Source organism: Oncorhynchus nerka, linkage group LG28 (genome assembly GCF_034236695.1).
Source record: "Oncorhynchus nerka isolate Pitt River linkage group LG28, Oner_Uvic_2.0, whole genome shotgun sequence".
Classification (NCBI taxonomy): domain Eukaryota; kingdom Metazoa; phylum Chordata; class Actinopteri; order Salmoniformes; family Salmonidae; genus Oncorhynchus; species Oncorhynchus nerka.
In genome coordinates this window covers 3281649-3295788 of record NC_088423.1, presented here as the reverse complement: position 1 = coordinate 3295788, position 14140 = coordinate 3281649, and the positions used below count along the sequence as shown (strand labels likewise).

General features: G+C 42.6%; 1 protein-coding gene across 2 annotated transcripts in view; it reads left to right on the top strand.

Annotated features, from left to right (window-relative positions):
• The window catches only part of LOC115112837 (protein phosphatase 1 regulatory subunit 21-like), a 47850-nt gene extending 41473 nt beyond the window's left edge, over nt 1–6377 (top strand). For both annotated transcript variants that reach the window (XM_029639832.2, XM_065012597.1), the window contains one exon: nt 4334–6377. In XM_029639832.2, the coding sequence (XP_029495692.1) occupies nt 4334–4366 (33 nt within the window). In that variant the 3' untranslated portion in view covers nt 4367–6377. The remainder of the gene's footprint in view (nt 1–4333) is intronic.
• The last annotated feature ends 7763 nt before the right edge of the window (nt 6378–14140 follow it).

Genomic DNA, 14140 nt, shown 5'->3' with positions numbered 1-14140 from the left:
ATTTTTAAAATCGGCATCTGCTTTTTTTGGTCCTCCAATTATCGGTATCGGCATTGAAAAATCATAATCAGTCGACCTCTAATAGCCACTGCTATCTGTCATATCTTTAATCTGAGCCTAGAGGAAAGATTTTGTACTCAGGCCTGGAGGGAAGCCAAAGTAATTCCACTACCCTAGTGGTAGCATCTCTCTAAGCCCTTTACTCTTTTCTATTTTTGCCACTGGCATTATACAAAGCATTTGTATGCTTATGATTCAACCATATACGCATCAGCAACCACAGCTAATGAAGTCACTTAAAAAATAAATGTATCCCTCTTTATCCCCAATTTCATGATTTCCAATTGGTAGTTAGTCTTGTCTAATTGCTGCAACTCCCATATGGACTCGAGAGGTGAAAGACCCTGCCAAGCCGGACTGCTTCTTGACACCGCTCGCTTAACCCGTAAGCCAGTCCGCACCAGTGTGATGGAGGAAACGCTGTACAACTGCTGACCGTGTCAGCGTGCATGTGCCCGGGCCGCCACAGGAGTCGCTAGAGCACAATGGGACAAGGACATCCCAACCCATACAACGCTGGGCCAATTGTGTGTCTCCCGGTCACAGCCTGCTGCAACACAGCGCAGGATCAAACCCGGATCTGTAGTGATGCTTCAAGCACCATGATGCAGTGCCTTAGACCGCTTCACCACTCATGAGTGGAAACCCTTAACAAGAGTTGCAGTCTGTTTTGGAATGGGTGGCCAGTAATAAACTGGTCCTGAACATCTCTAAAACTAAGATCATTGTATTTGGTACATATCATTCCTTATATTCTAGACCTCAGCTGAATCCGGTAATGAAAGGTGTGGCTGTTGAACAAGTTGAGGAGACTAAATTAATTGACTTTACCTTAGATTGTGAACTGTCATGGTCAAAACGGATTCAATCGATGTAAAGATGGGGAGATGTCAAATCAAATCAAATGTATTTATATAGCCCTTCGTACATCAGCTGATATCTCAAAGTGCTGTACAGAAACCCAGCCTAAAACCCCAAACAGCAAACAATGCAGGTGTAAAAGCACGGTGGCTAGGAAAAACTCCCTAGAAAGGCCAAAACCTAGGAAGAAACCTAGAGAGGAACCAGGCTATGTGGGGTGGCCAGTCCTCTTCTGGCTGTGCCGGGTAGAGATTATAACAGAACATGACCAAGATGTTCAAATGTTCATAAATGACCAGCATGGTCAAATAATAAGGCAGAACAGTTGAAACTGGAGCAGCAGCACAGTCAGGTGGACTGGGGACAGCAAGGAGTCATCATGTCAGGTAGTCCTGGGGCACGGTCCTAGGGCTCAGGTCCTCCGAGAGAGAGAAAGAAAGAGAATTAGAGAGAGCATATGTGGGGTGGCCAGTCCTCTTCTGGCTGTGCCGGGTGGAGATTATAACAGACCGTGGCCAAGATGTTCAAATGTTCATAAATGACCAGCATGGTTGAATAATAGTAGGGCAGAACAGTTGAAACTGGAGCAGCAGCATGGCCAGGGGACAGCAAGGAGTCATCATGTCGGGTAGTCCTGGGACATGGTCCTAGGGCCCAGGCCAGTTGAAACTGGAGCAGCAGCATGGCCAGGTGGACTGGGGACAGCAAGGAGTCATCATGTCAGGTAGTCCTGGGGCATGGTCCTAGGGCTCAGGTCCTCCGAGAGAGAGAAAGAAAGAGAGAAGGAGAGAATTAGAGAACGCACACTTAGATTCACACAGGACACCGAATAGGACAGGAGAAGTACTCCAGATATAACAAACTGACCCTAGCCCCCCGACACATAAACTACTGCAGCATAAATACTGGAGGCTGAGACAGGAGGGGTCAGGAGACACTGCGGCCCCATCCGAGGACACCCCCGGACAGGGCCAAACAGGAAGGATATAACCCCACCCACTTTGCCAAAGCACAGCCCCCACACCACTAGAGGGATATCTTCAACCACCAACTTACCATCCTGAGACAAGGCCGAGTATAGCCCACAAAGATCTCCGCCACGGCACAACCCAAGGGGGGCGCCAACCCAGACAGGCTGACCACAACAGTGAATCAACCCACCCAGGTGACGCACCCCCCCCAGGGACGGCATGAGAGAGCCCCAGTAAGCCAGTAACAGGGTAGCGGCAGAGAATCCCAGTGGAAAGAGGGGAACCGGCAAGGCAGAGACAGCAAGGGCGGTTCGTTGCTCCAGAGCCTTTCCGTTCACCTTCCCACTCCTGGGCCAGACTACACTCAATCATATGACCCACTGAAGAGATGAGTCTTCAGTAAAGACTTAAAGGTTGAGACCGAGTTTGCGTCTCTGACATGGGTAGGCAGACCGTTCCATAAAAATGGAGCTCTATAGGAGAAAGCCCTGCCTCCAGCTGTTTGCTTAGAAATTCTAGGGACAATTAGGAGGCCTGCGTCTTGTGACCGTAGCGTACGTGTAGGTATGTACGGCAGGACCAAATCAGAGAGATAGGTAGGAGCAAGCCCATGTAATGCTTTGTAGGTTAGCAGTAAAACCTTGAAATCAGCCCTTGCTTTGACAGGAAGCCAGTGTAGAGAGGCTAGCACTGGAGTAATATGATAAAATTTTTTGGTTCTAGTCAGGATTCTAGCAGCCGTATTTAGCACTAACTGAAGTTTATTTAGTGCTTTATCTGGGTAGCTGGAAAATAGAGCATTGCAGTAGTCTAACCTAGAAGTGACAAAAGCATGGATTAATTTTTCTGCATCATTTTTGGACAAAGTTTCTGGTTTTTGCAATGTTACGTAGATGGAAAAAAGCTGTCCTCGAAATGGTCTTGATATGTTCTTCAAAAGAGAGATCAGGGTCCAGAGTAACGCCGAGGTCCTTCACAGTTTTATTTGAGACAACTGTACAACCATTAAGATTAATTGTCAGATTCAACAGAAGATCTCTTTGTTTCTTGGGACCTAGGACAAGCATCTCTGTTTTGTCCGAGTTTAATAGTAGAAAGTTTGCAGCCATCCACTTCCTTATGTCTGAAACACATGCTTCTAGCGAGGGCAATTTTGGGGCTGTCCGTAATAAAGAGAAGCTCTGCTTTTTGACACCACACTCCTAAAAGCAAGTTCTGCAGGCTCTAGTTCTACTTAATTAAGCTGCAGCTGGCCCAGAACAGAGCAGCACGTCTTGCTCTTCAGAGGGCTTATATAAATACTATGCATGCCAGTCTTTCTTGGCTAAGAGTTGAGAGACTGACTGCATCACTTATTTTTATAAGAAATATTAATGTTAAATCCCAAATTGTTTGCATTGTCATCTTACACACAGCTGACACATACTTACGCCACCAGATATGCCACCAGGGGTCTTTTCACAGTGCCCAAATCCAGAATAAATTCAAGAAAGCTTAGAGTATTGCGGTGCATTCTGGAAAGTACAGACCCCTTGACTTTTTTCCATATTTTGATACGTTACGGCTTTATTCTAAAATGTATTAAATATTTTTTTCCCTTCAATCTACACACAACCCCATAATGAGAAAGCAAAAAACTGTTTTTTGGAAATGTTTGCAAATTTATAAAAATAAAAAAATGTACATTTACATTTAAGTCATTTAGCAGACGCTCTTATCCAGAGCGACTTACAAATTGGTGCGTTCACCTTATGACATCCAGTGGAACAGCCACTTTACAATAGTGCATCTAAATCTTTTAAGGGGGGGGTGAGAAGGATTACTTTATCCTATCCTAGGTATTCCTTAAAGAGGTGGGGTTTCAGGTGTCTCCGGAAGGTGGTGATTGACTCCGCTGTCCTGGCGTCGTGAGGGAGTTTGTTCCACCATTGGGGGGCCAGAGCAGCGAACAGTTTTGACTGGGCTGAGCGGGAACTGAACTTCCTCAGTGGTAGGGAGGCGAGCAGGCCAGAGGTGGATGAACGCAGTGCCCTTGTTTGGTGCCCTTATGTAAATGTGATATTACATTTACATAAGAATTCAGACCCTTTACTCAGTACTTTGAAGTGCCTTTGGCAGTGATTACAGCATCAAGTCTTCTTGGATATGATGCTATAATCTTGGCACACCTGTATTTGGGGAGTTTCTCAAATTTTTCTCTGCATTTCCTTTCAAGCTCTGTCAAGTTGAATGGGGAGTGTCGCTGCACCCCCAAAAATTGTAGTTCTGTCCTTGAGCTGTTGTCTATTAATGATCTGTATTATCATGTTTTCTGTGGACCACAGGAAGAGCAGTTACTGCTTTAGCAAAAGCTAATGGTGATCCTAATAAAATGCCAAAATACCAACTCGATAGTAGGAAGGTGTGTAACTTAACACTGTTCTTCCTCTTGCCTTTTCCAGGGAAACTCCAAACTCTTAAAGAAGGGTCGGTAGGAAATGAGTCCATTGGGGAAACTGGTTCCATTTTGGATCAGCAGCGCACCCTTAACTGAGAGAAGGGCTGGACTATGGAACCCCCACCCACTACAGCCCTGCCGGCTCCACACCACCATACCACCAAGATGGAGGACCCTGTTAGACTTCTCCATCAGAGGGAGGCTATTGGGGGGGGGGGTCTCTGATACCACTCTGCTTAAAGGAATTGTCTTTCTGATTGACACAGATATTGACTTTACATGTCAAGTGCTTCCCAGTGTGTGGCGGAAGCAGCTGCTTGACCCTTTGCATTTTGGTTTGTGGGAGGAAGTGGAAAATGTAAAGGAAAGATTATATATTCCCCCCACCAACTAGTCAGGTCATGGATGCTGACTAAAGGGAATGAAGACCACCTGGCCCTGATGGTTAGTGTCTCTTCTCTCTGTGCTAAAAGTGGAAATGATGGGGATTTGACATTCATTAATCAAATTGCTCTTAAGTGGGAGAAGGTTATCATGTGAGCAAGTCAAGTGTTAAATTGTGTGCCTGACTGGCTGTCTGGGTTGTTGTCTTTGTCTAATAGGGGGACTGTAGACTGTCATGCCAGGCTTTGAGAGGGACTGCTAATTATTATAACTTCATTTTATATTTGGACTATTTTTAGATTCAATGAAAGATTATTTGTGCAAAATTGTGACTTGAGGGACTATGTTCATTATATTTACCACATTTTACTTGAAGGGCTGCCCCAGATGAAATTAATCAATGAGTGACATTCATTTGACATTAGCCTTGGATGCCCAGGCTTCGCTCTTTAGCGGAGGCCTAAGACCGAAGCTAGACACACACTTCCACACATTCCCTTAAAGCTGGATTCCTTGACAGTGAATCAGCCACATCTGTTTGCGATATTACAACAACAAAGAAGTTAGGATTGATTTATTTATTTTTTTCCAACGCTCCTCACCTCCGGTTTGTTAACAAAACAAGAACTGCCGTGGGGTGGACAGTAGCGCTGTTTCCCCTACTGAGAATTCCATCTTTATCTAGATGTCCCATCTGTCCTCGAACGGATGGAAGAATCTGACAGAATGACAATGACATGGAATAGATCTGACCCGATTACCCAATCAAGTCTGACATGACAGGTCTGTTCCACACATTACATTTCTATTTGAACTAAAATGATCTGTGATGTTGCACAAGGTAGAGTTCATAAAATGGTGTCTGTCTAGCAGTTGTAACACGAAAGTGTGTATGGATGTGCACTGAGGAGAACTATGCTTGTGTCCCAAATGACATCCTATTCCCTACATAGTGCACTACTTTTAACCATTGCCTTACAGGCCCTGGTCCAATGTAATGCACTAAGAATTAATGCGGTGCCATTAGGGACACAGCATGTCGCACCACAGTCTTCAAACCCATGTATCATGTATGGAGAGAAGGGTTAATGTGAATAAAATATGTTATTGTACCGTGTACTTTAACAGAAATATACAAAAAAAAGAAAGACATTCGTTAGTTTTCCCATAACTATTTTCCATGATGACTCAATGAAATTACTAGTCGATGATCAATGGAAAAGAGCAGAAACTCAAACTAATCAATCACTCACCTGCATTTAATACTTGATTATTGGGTCCCAGAGAACTGAAAATATTTGCCTATTGCAAAGCAATACACACACAAAGGTCTGCTCTTTTGAACCTTCTATAAGACTCATGGTTTGTGTACCCATTACAATTGTATTATCGGCGTGTTGGCAAAGCTAAAGTAGTCTACCCCTTGTCTGACAGTGTAGTGACTAATCTAACAGTTCACAATTAACAGCAGGGTTGTGTTCATTAGGGCACACCATAGCTAAACTTTTAACAATAGAAAATGAAAGTCCAGTTAGTACGTTGCTGTTTCACTCAGTTTTTGAACATCTGCTTCCATTTTGTACATCCTGAAAACAACCCTGGATGCTTATTGCTTTTGTGTTCCAGTGACATTTATAGTGTAGCCAATAAAATGAATAATCCTATCCTGTGCATTGTTTTAACCAGTTTAGACTGATTTTTAGTCGGCTTGGACAAGTGTCTGACCAGTGTTGGCCAGTGTCTGCCCGGTACTAACCATTCCATTTCATGCCAACATGCCCCACACTACTGGAATCTGTATCTTCACAATGTAATCTGACAGTCCAACAATGTACAGTCTTAAATTTACATACACTTAGGTTGGAGTCATTAAAACTCGTTCTTCAACCACTCCACACATTTCTTGTTAACAAACTATAGTTTTGGCAAGTCGGTTAGAACATCTTTGTGCATGACAAGTAATTTTTCCAACAATTGTTTACAGACAGATTATTTCACTTATAATTCACAGTATCACAATTCCAGTGGGTCAGAACTTTACATACACTAAGTTGACTGTGCCTTTAAACAGCTTGGAAAATTCCAGAAAATGTAATGGCTTTAGAAGCTTCTGATAGGCTAATTGACATTTGAATCAATTGGAGGTGTACCTGTGGATGTATTTCAAGGCCTACCTTCAAACCCAGTGACTCTTTGCTTGACATCATGAGAAAATCAAAAGAAATCAGCCAAGACCTCAAAAATTGTAGACCACAAGTCTGGTTCATCCTTGGAATCAATTTCCAAATGCCTGAATGTACCATGTTCATCTGTACAAACAATAGTATGCAAGTATAAACACCATGGGACCACGCAGCCGTCATACCAACTCAGGAAGGAGACTTGTTTTGTCTCCTAGAGATGAACGTACTTTGGTGTGAAAAGTGCAAATCAATCCCAGAACAACAGCAAAGGACCTTGTGAAGATGCTGGAGGAGACCGGTACAAAAGTATCTATATCCACAGTAAAACGAATCCTATATCGACATAACCTGAAAGGCTGCTCAGCAAGGAAGAAGCCACTGCTCCAAAACCCCCATAAAAAAGCCAGACTATGGTTTGCAACTGCACATGGGGACAAAGATTGTACTTTTTGGAGAAATATCCTCTGGTCTGATGAAACAAAAATAGAACTGTTTGGCCATAATGACCATCGTTATGTTTGGAGGAAAAAGGGGGAGGCTTGCAAGCAGAAGAACACCATCCCAATCGTGAAGCACAGGGGTGGCAGCATAATGATTTTGCTGAAGGAGGGACAAGTGCACTTCACAAAATAGATGGCATCATGAGGGAGGACAATTATGTGGATATATTTATGCAACATCTCAAGGCATCAGTCAGGAAGTTAAAGCTTGGTCGCAAATGAGTTTTCCAAATGGACAATGACCCCAAGCATACTTCCATAGATGTGGCAAAATGGCTTCAGGACAGCAAAGTCAAGGTATTGGAGTGGTCATCACAAAGCCCTGACCTCAATCCTATAGAAAATGTGTGGGAAGAACTGAAAAAGTGTGTGTGAGCAAGGAGGCCTACAAACCTGACTCAGTTACACCAGCTCTGTCAGGAGGAATGGGCCAAAATTCACCCAACTTATTGTGGGAAGCTTGTGGAAGGCTACCCGAAACATTTGACCTAAGTTAAACTATTTAAAGGCAATGCAACCAAATTCTAATTGAGTGTATGTAAATTGCTGACCCACTGGGAATGTGATGAAAGAAATAGAAACTGAAATAAATCACTCTATTCTGACATTTCACATTCTTAAAATAAAGTGGTGATCCTCACTGACCTGAGACAGGGAATTTTTACTAGGATTAAATGTCAGGAATTGTGAAAAACTGAGTTAAAATGTATTTGGCTAAGGTGTATGAAAACTTCAACTGTACATACAGTGCCTTTCAAAAGTATTCACCCCCCGTGGCGTTTTTCCTATTTTGTTGCATTACAACCTGTAATTTAAATAGATTTTTGGGGGGATTTCATGTAATGGACATACACAAAATAGTCCAAATTGGTGAAGTGAAATGAAAAAAATTACTTCTTTCAAAAATTCTACAAAATAAATAACAAAAAAGTGGTGCGTGCATATGTATTCACTCCCTTTGCGATGAAGCTCCTAAATAAGATCTGTTGCAACCAATTACCTTCAAAAGTCACATAATTAGTTAAAGTCCACCTGTGTGCAATCTATTTAAGTGTCACATGATCTCAGTATATATATGGTCCTCATAGTGCCACTTTCTTAGTGGTGTTTCAGACTCTGGGGCCTTTCAGAACAGGTGTGTGATAGATATATATATCACACACCTGTTCTGAAAGGCCCCAGAGTCTGCAACACCACTAAGCAAGTGGCACTATGAGGACCAAGGAGCTCTCCAAACAGCTCAGGGACAAAGTTGTGGAGAAGTACAGATTAGGATTGAGTTAAAAAATATCCGAAACTTTGAACAGCCCACGGAGCACAATTAAATCCATTATTTCAAAATGGAAAGAATATGGCACCACAACAAACCTGCCAAGAGAGGTCCGCCCACCAAAACTCTCAGACTGAGCAAGGAGGGCATTAATCAGAGAGGCAACAAAGAAATCCAAGATAACCCTGAAGGAGCTGCAAAGCTCCACAGTGGAGATTAGACTGTCTGTCCATAGGACCATTTTAAGCCGTACACTCCACAGAGCTGGGCTTTATGGAAGAGTGGCCAGAAAAAAAAATCCCAGTGGCTAGATGTGCCAAGCATATAGAGACACCGCAAGACACCCCCCCCCCCCAACAAATCAATTTGAATTCTAGTCTGTAAGGCAACAAAATAGGACAAATGCCAAGGGGGTGAATACTCTCTTAAGCCACTGTATGAATGAAATAAGAGCTCAATATTATTTGTTTTGTGTTAATACCGTAATGACCTGGCTAGATCATCAAATCTAATCTAATTTTATTTGTCACATACACATGGTTAGCAGATGTTAATGCGAGTGTAGCGAAATGCTTGTGCTTCTAGTTCCGACAATGCAGTAATAACCAACAAGTAATCTAACTAACAATTCCAAAACTACTGTCTTATACACAGTGTAAGGGGATAAAGAATATGTACATAAGGATATATGAATGAGTGATGGTACAGGGCAGCATAGGCAAGATACAGTAGATGGTATCGAGTACAGTATATACATATGAGATGAGTATGTAAACAAAGTGGCATAGTTAAAGTGGCTAGTGATACATGTATTACATAAGGATGCAGTCGATGATATAGAGTACAGTATATACGTATGCATATGAGATGAATAATGTAGGGTAAGTAACATTATATAAGGTAGCATTGTTTAAAGTGGCTAGTGATATATTTACATCATTTCCCATCAATTCCCATTATTAAAGTGGCTGGAGTTGAGTCAGTGTCAGTGTCAGTGTGTTGGCAGCAGCCACTCAATGTTAGTGGTGGCTGTTTAACAGTCTGATGGCCTTGAGATAAAAGCTGTTTTTCAGTCTCTCGGTCCCAGCTTTGATGCACCTGTACTGACCTCGCCTTCTGGATGATAGCGGGGTGAACAGGCAGTGGCTCGGGTGGTTGATGTCCTTGATGATCTTTATGGCCTTCCTGTAACATCAGGTGGTGCAGGTGTCCTGGAGGGCAGGTAGTTTGCCCCCGGTGATGCGTTGTGCAGACCTCACTACCCTCTGGAGAGCCTTACGGTTGAGGGCGGAGCAGTTGCCGTACCAGGCGGTGATACAGCCCGCCAGGATGCTCTCGATTGTGCATCTGTAGAAGTTTGTGAGTGCTTTTGGTGACAAGCCGAATTTCTTCAGCTTCCTAAAGGAACAATTGTCCAGACAGAGGATTGAGTTAACGAATTGACGGTCTATTAACCCAACATAACACAGGATACTGTTTGGCCGTAGCCCACGCCAAATAACTGAAAGGTACCCTACAAACTAACCGTGACCTTCTCTTGTGAAGCCCAAACGTAATAGAGAGAACAATGGCTAAATTTGGTTTTAGCCTCCAATGCTCCATCCCCCTGCCCAAACCACCCTCCACGCCACTCCTCCAACCACCAGGATGCCTGGCATCAGAACATTCCAGGCATTCCCGTGATTGGCAGATAGCAGGTTGATTGGCATGTCGGACCCCGCGAACACTTGGTACTGGTAAGTACAACACAACCCACTAATAGCCTAACACATAACACACGGCTGTCTGTGCGGGTCGCTACAATACTAATATTTCTGTTAGAGCTACTAATAATGACTCACCACTAAGTTCAACTTCAGGCTTCTTCGGGATATTGTTTTGACAGGCTACTGAGTACTTGTGGGAAAGATAATCGTAAAGGTAATGTCAGCTGTATTTCATCGCGGATTTCTGAACACAGTTGTGTATTTAGGGGGAATTAAGGTGAGTTTCAGTCATCGATTTTCTTGAAAACAATTCCTGTCGCTAGCTAATAATGTATAATAAAGGGCGGTAATAATTTATAGTTAGCTGGCTAACTAGTTAACGTTATTATACATTTAGATATTCAGCCAATGTCGTTCACTTAGTGTTAAAAAGATAAACAGTCAACACCGTGGGCCAGAAAAGGTTAAAAACATTGGCCATGGTGTCAAACCAGCATGACTTCTGCCGTGTACAAAACAACTGGAAACTCGGAACTGGGGAATCTCAGACTTCAGTGATTTCAACACAACTGCGAACTCAGATTTAAAAAAAGAGCTGAGCTCCGACTGGGAAAATCCGTTTTGAACTGTCATCCAACTCAGAATTCCATGTCGGGAACTTGGTCCTCTTTCTAGAGCTCTGACCTGAAAAACACTGACATCATGATTCAATCTTGTTTTTCCCCCAGAGTTCCCAGTTGTCTTGAAAGCACCATCATCCAGAGAATGCCAGACTTTGATGACAAAATGTGCCCACAAGGACTGCAGCACCACCTTCCTGTTCAAGTGAGAACAGCACAAGGTGAGTCCAAAAATGTATTGTATGCTGCTGCATAAATGATGTAATATGCCATTGAGATGTGTACAGTGCCTTCGGAAAGTATTCAGACCCCTTGACGTTTTCCCAAATTTGTTACATTAAAGCCTTATTCTAAAATGGAATAAATAATATTTCCCCATAATGACAAATCAAAAACGTTTTTTAGAAATCTTTGCTAAGTTATAAAAAATAAACAGTAGGCTAAGTTATGAGGGGGAAAGGGACAACATTATTTGACTGGACATGTCTTGGAAAGGCACACACCTGTCTATATAAGGTCCCACAGTTGACAGTGCATGTCAGAGCAAAAACCAAGCCATGAGGTTGAAGGAATTGTCCAAATAGCTCATAGACAGGATTGTGTCGAGGCACAGATCTGGGGAAGGGTACCAAAACATTTCTGCAGTCTACAAGCATTCCGAGCTTGCTGCTACTTCACCATGTCTGTGTCAATGACTGATTTCAACTGTATTCCTACACTTTGCACTTCAAAATAAATCTCAGCTCGGTTAAAAATACACAAGAATAACTATTTTATTTATCATAGTGATTCAGGAGTAACATTAAAACAGAATAATACTCCCCACCAACATTAGACAAATATACAGAAAACCCTCAAAATACCGAAACAGGTACATGAAGTCAATGATGAGAGAATTTGATATCAATATCATGAGATTGAGATGAGCTAAAATAGCAGTGCAGATGGTACTCTTTTGCTAAGTGTAGAGATGTATTATAGGTAATGATTATGTAAGGGACTTCTGAGAATGCTAGCTCCTGAGTTCCTCTGTGGAGATGGGAGAACCTTCCAGAAGGACAACCATCTCTGCAGCACTCCACCAATCAGGCATTTATGGTAGTGGTCAAATGGAAGCCACTCCTCAGTAAAAGGCACATACCAGGCAACTTGAAGTTAGCCAAAAAACACCTAAAGGACTCTCAGATCATAGGAAACAAGATTTTCTGGTCTGATGAAACTAAGATTGAACTCTTTGGCCTGAATACCAAGTGTCACATCTGGTTGAATCCTGACACCATTCCTACAGTGAATCATGGTAGTGGCGGCAGCATGCTGTGGAATGTTTTTCAGTGGCAGAGAATGGGAGACTAGTCAGGATCGAGGCAAAGTTGAATGGAGCAAATTACAGAGATGTCCTTGACGAAAACCTGCTCCAGAGGGCTCAGGATCTCAGATTGGGGCGAAGGTTCACCTTCCAACAGGACAACGACCCTAAGCACACAGCCAAGACAGCACAGGAGTAGCTTTGGGACAAGTCTCTGAATGTCCTTGAGTGGCCCAGCCAGAGGCTGGACTTGAACCGGAACATACATCTCTGGAGAGACCTGAAAATAGCTGTGCAGCAACGCTCCCCATCCAGCCTGACAGAGCTTGAGAGGATCTGCAGAGAAGACTGGGAGAAACTCCACAAATACATGTTCCAAGCTTTTAGCCTCATACCCAAGAAGACTCAAGGCTGTAATCCCTGCCAAAGGTGCTCAACAAAGTACTGAGTAGAGGCTCAATACCAATGTAAATGTGATATTTCATGATAGTTATTTTTTTCATGAAAACATTTCTAAAAACCTGTTTTTGCTTTGTTGTTATGGAGTATTGCGTGTAGATTGATGAGGGGGAGAAAAATGTTTTAGTCCATTTTGGAATAAGGCTGTAACATAAAATGTGGAAAAAGTCAAGGGGTCTGAATATTTTCAGAGTGCACTGTGTTCCCCTTTCATTTGTCCTACGGTTCTGTCTTGTTGTTATGGGGGAATACTGTAAGAACGGTCCATATTGAATTTGGTCGCTGTACAGTTCAAAAGTGCTAAACAAATAGTTATTGACTACGTCTGCCCTAGCTCACTCATTATCTTAATCAAAATTACGGATTGCCTCTTATCCTCTCGTCATCCCCTTATGCCATAGTTTGTACATCTCAATTGTCAGTCGAAACCACATTTGTTTAAGCAAGTCAGCCATATTAGTTATGTTTTTTTAAAGGCAGTAAATTAGCCTGAATGAACTGTTTCGCTGCTAGACCAGGCTCCGCTGATAGCCATGTGTAGCAGTGGTAAGGATTCACTCCATGGTGCAGAGAAGAAGGCTCTTCTGTTGAGATAGCTTTATGTAAGCCAAAAACCGTTTGTGGGCACCATTTCTCACCGTTATAGTGCAATGATGTGTTGTGTAATGGCTTTGCTGGCATGCATCTAAAACATTTAGTTGAGTTTGCCCCACCAAGATTTACATGCTAAAATCATCACCGGATGTTCATACGACTCCATGAGAAAAAGGGTAGCGGGTCACAGGGATCGAGAGGGCTGACGCTAGGGTGGGACAGTAAGGCCATAGTGAAGTAGAAGACTGTAGAGACCACTCACCAAGGGAGGGGTCAGTGGTAGGATGGGAGGGAATTTGTAGATAACTGTCATTGAAGAGTACTGTCATCTGAATCTGGTCCCGGCAAGAACCACACCATCTCGCTCTTTCACATGCGCACACATATACACATGCATGCAAAAGGTCATCATACACACTAAATCAAACCAGACATAAAACAATTAGAGGCCGATAATGATTTTTCAACGCCGGTACCGATTATTGGAGGACCAAAAAAAGCCGATACTGATTAATCGGCCGATTTTTATATAAATATTTGTAATAAATGACCATTACAACAATACTGAATGAACAATGAACACTTAATTTAACTTAATATATAAATAAAATCAATTTAGTCTCAAATAAATAAGGAAATGTTAAATTTGGTTTAAATATGCAAAAACACAGTGTTGGAGAAGAAAGTAAAAATGCAATATGTGCCATATAAAAAAGCTAACGTTTAAGTTCCTTGCGCAGAAGTTCAGCAGTTTTGCCTCCCCCTGCTCCCTCACAGAAGTGCAAGTGC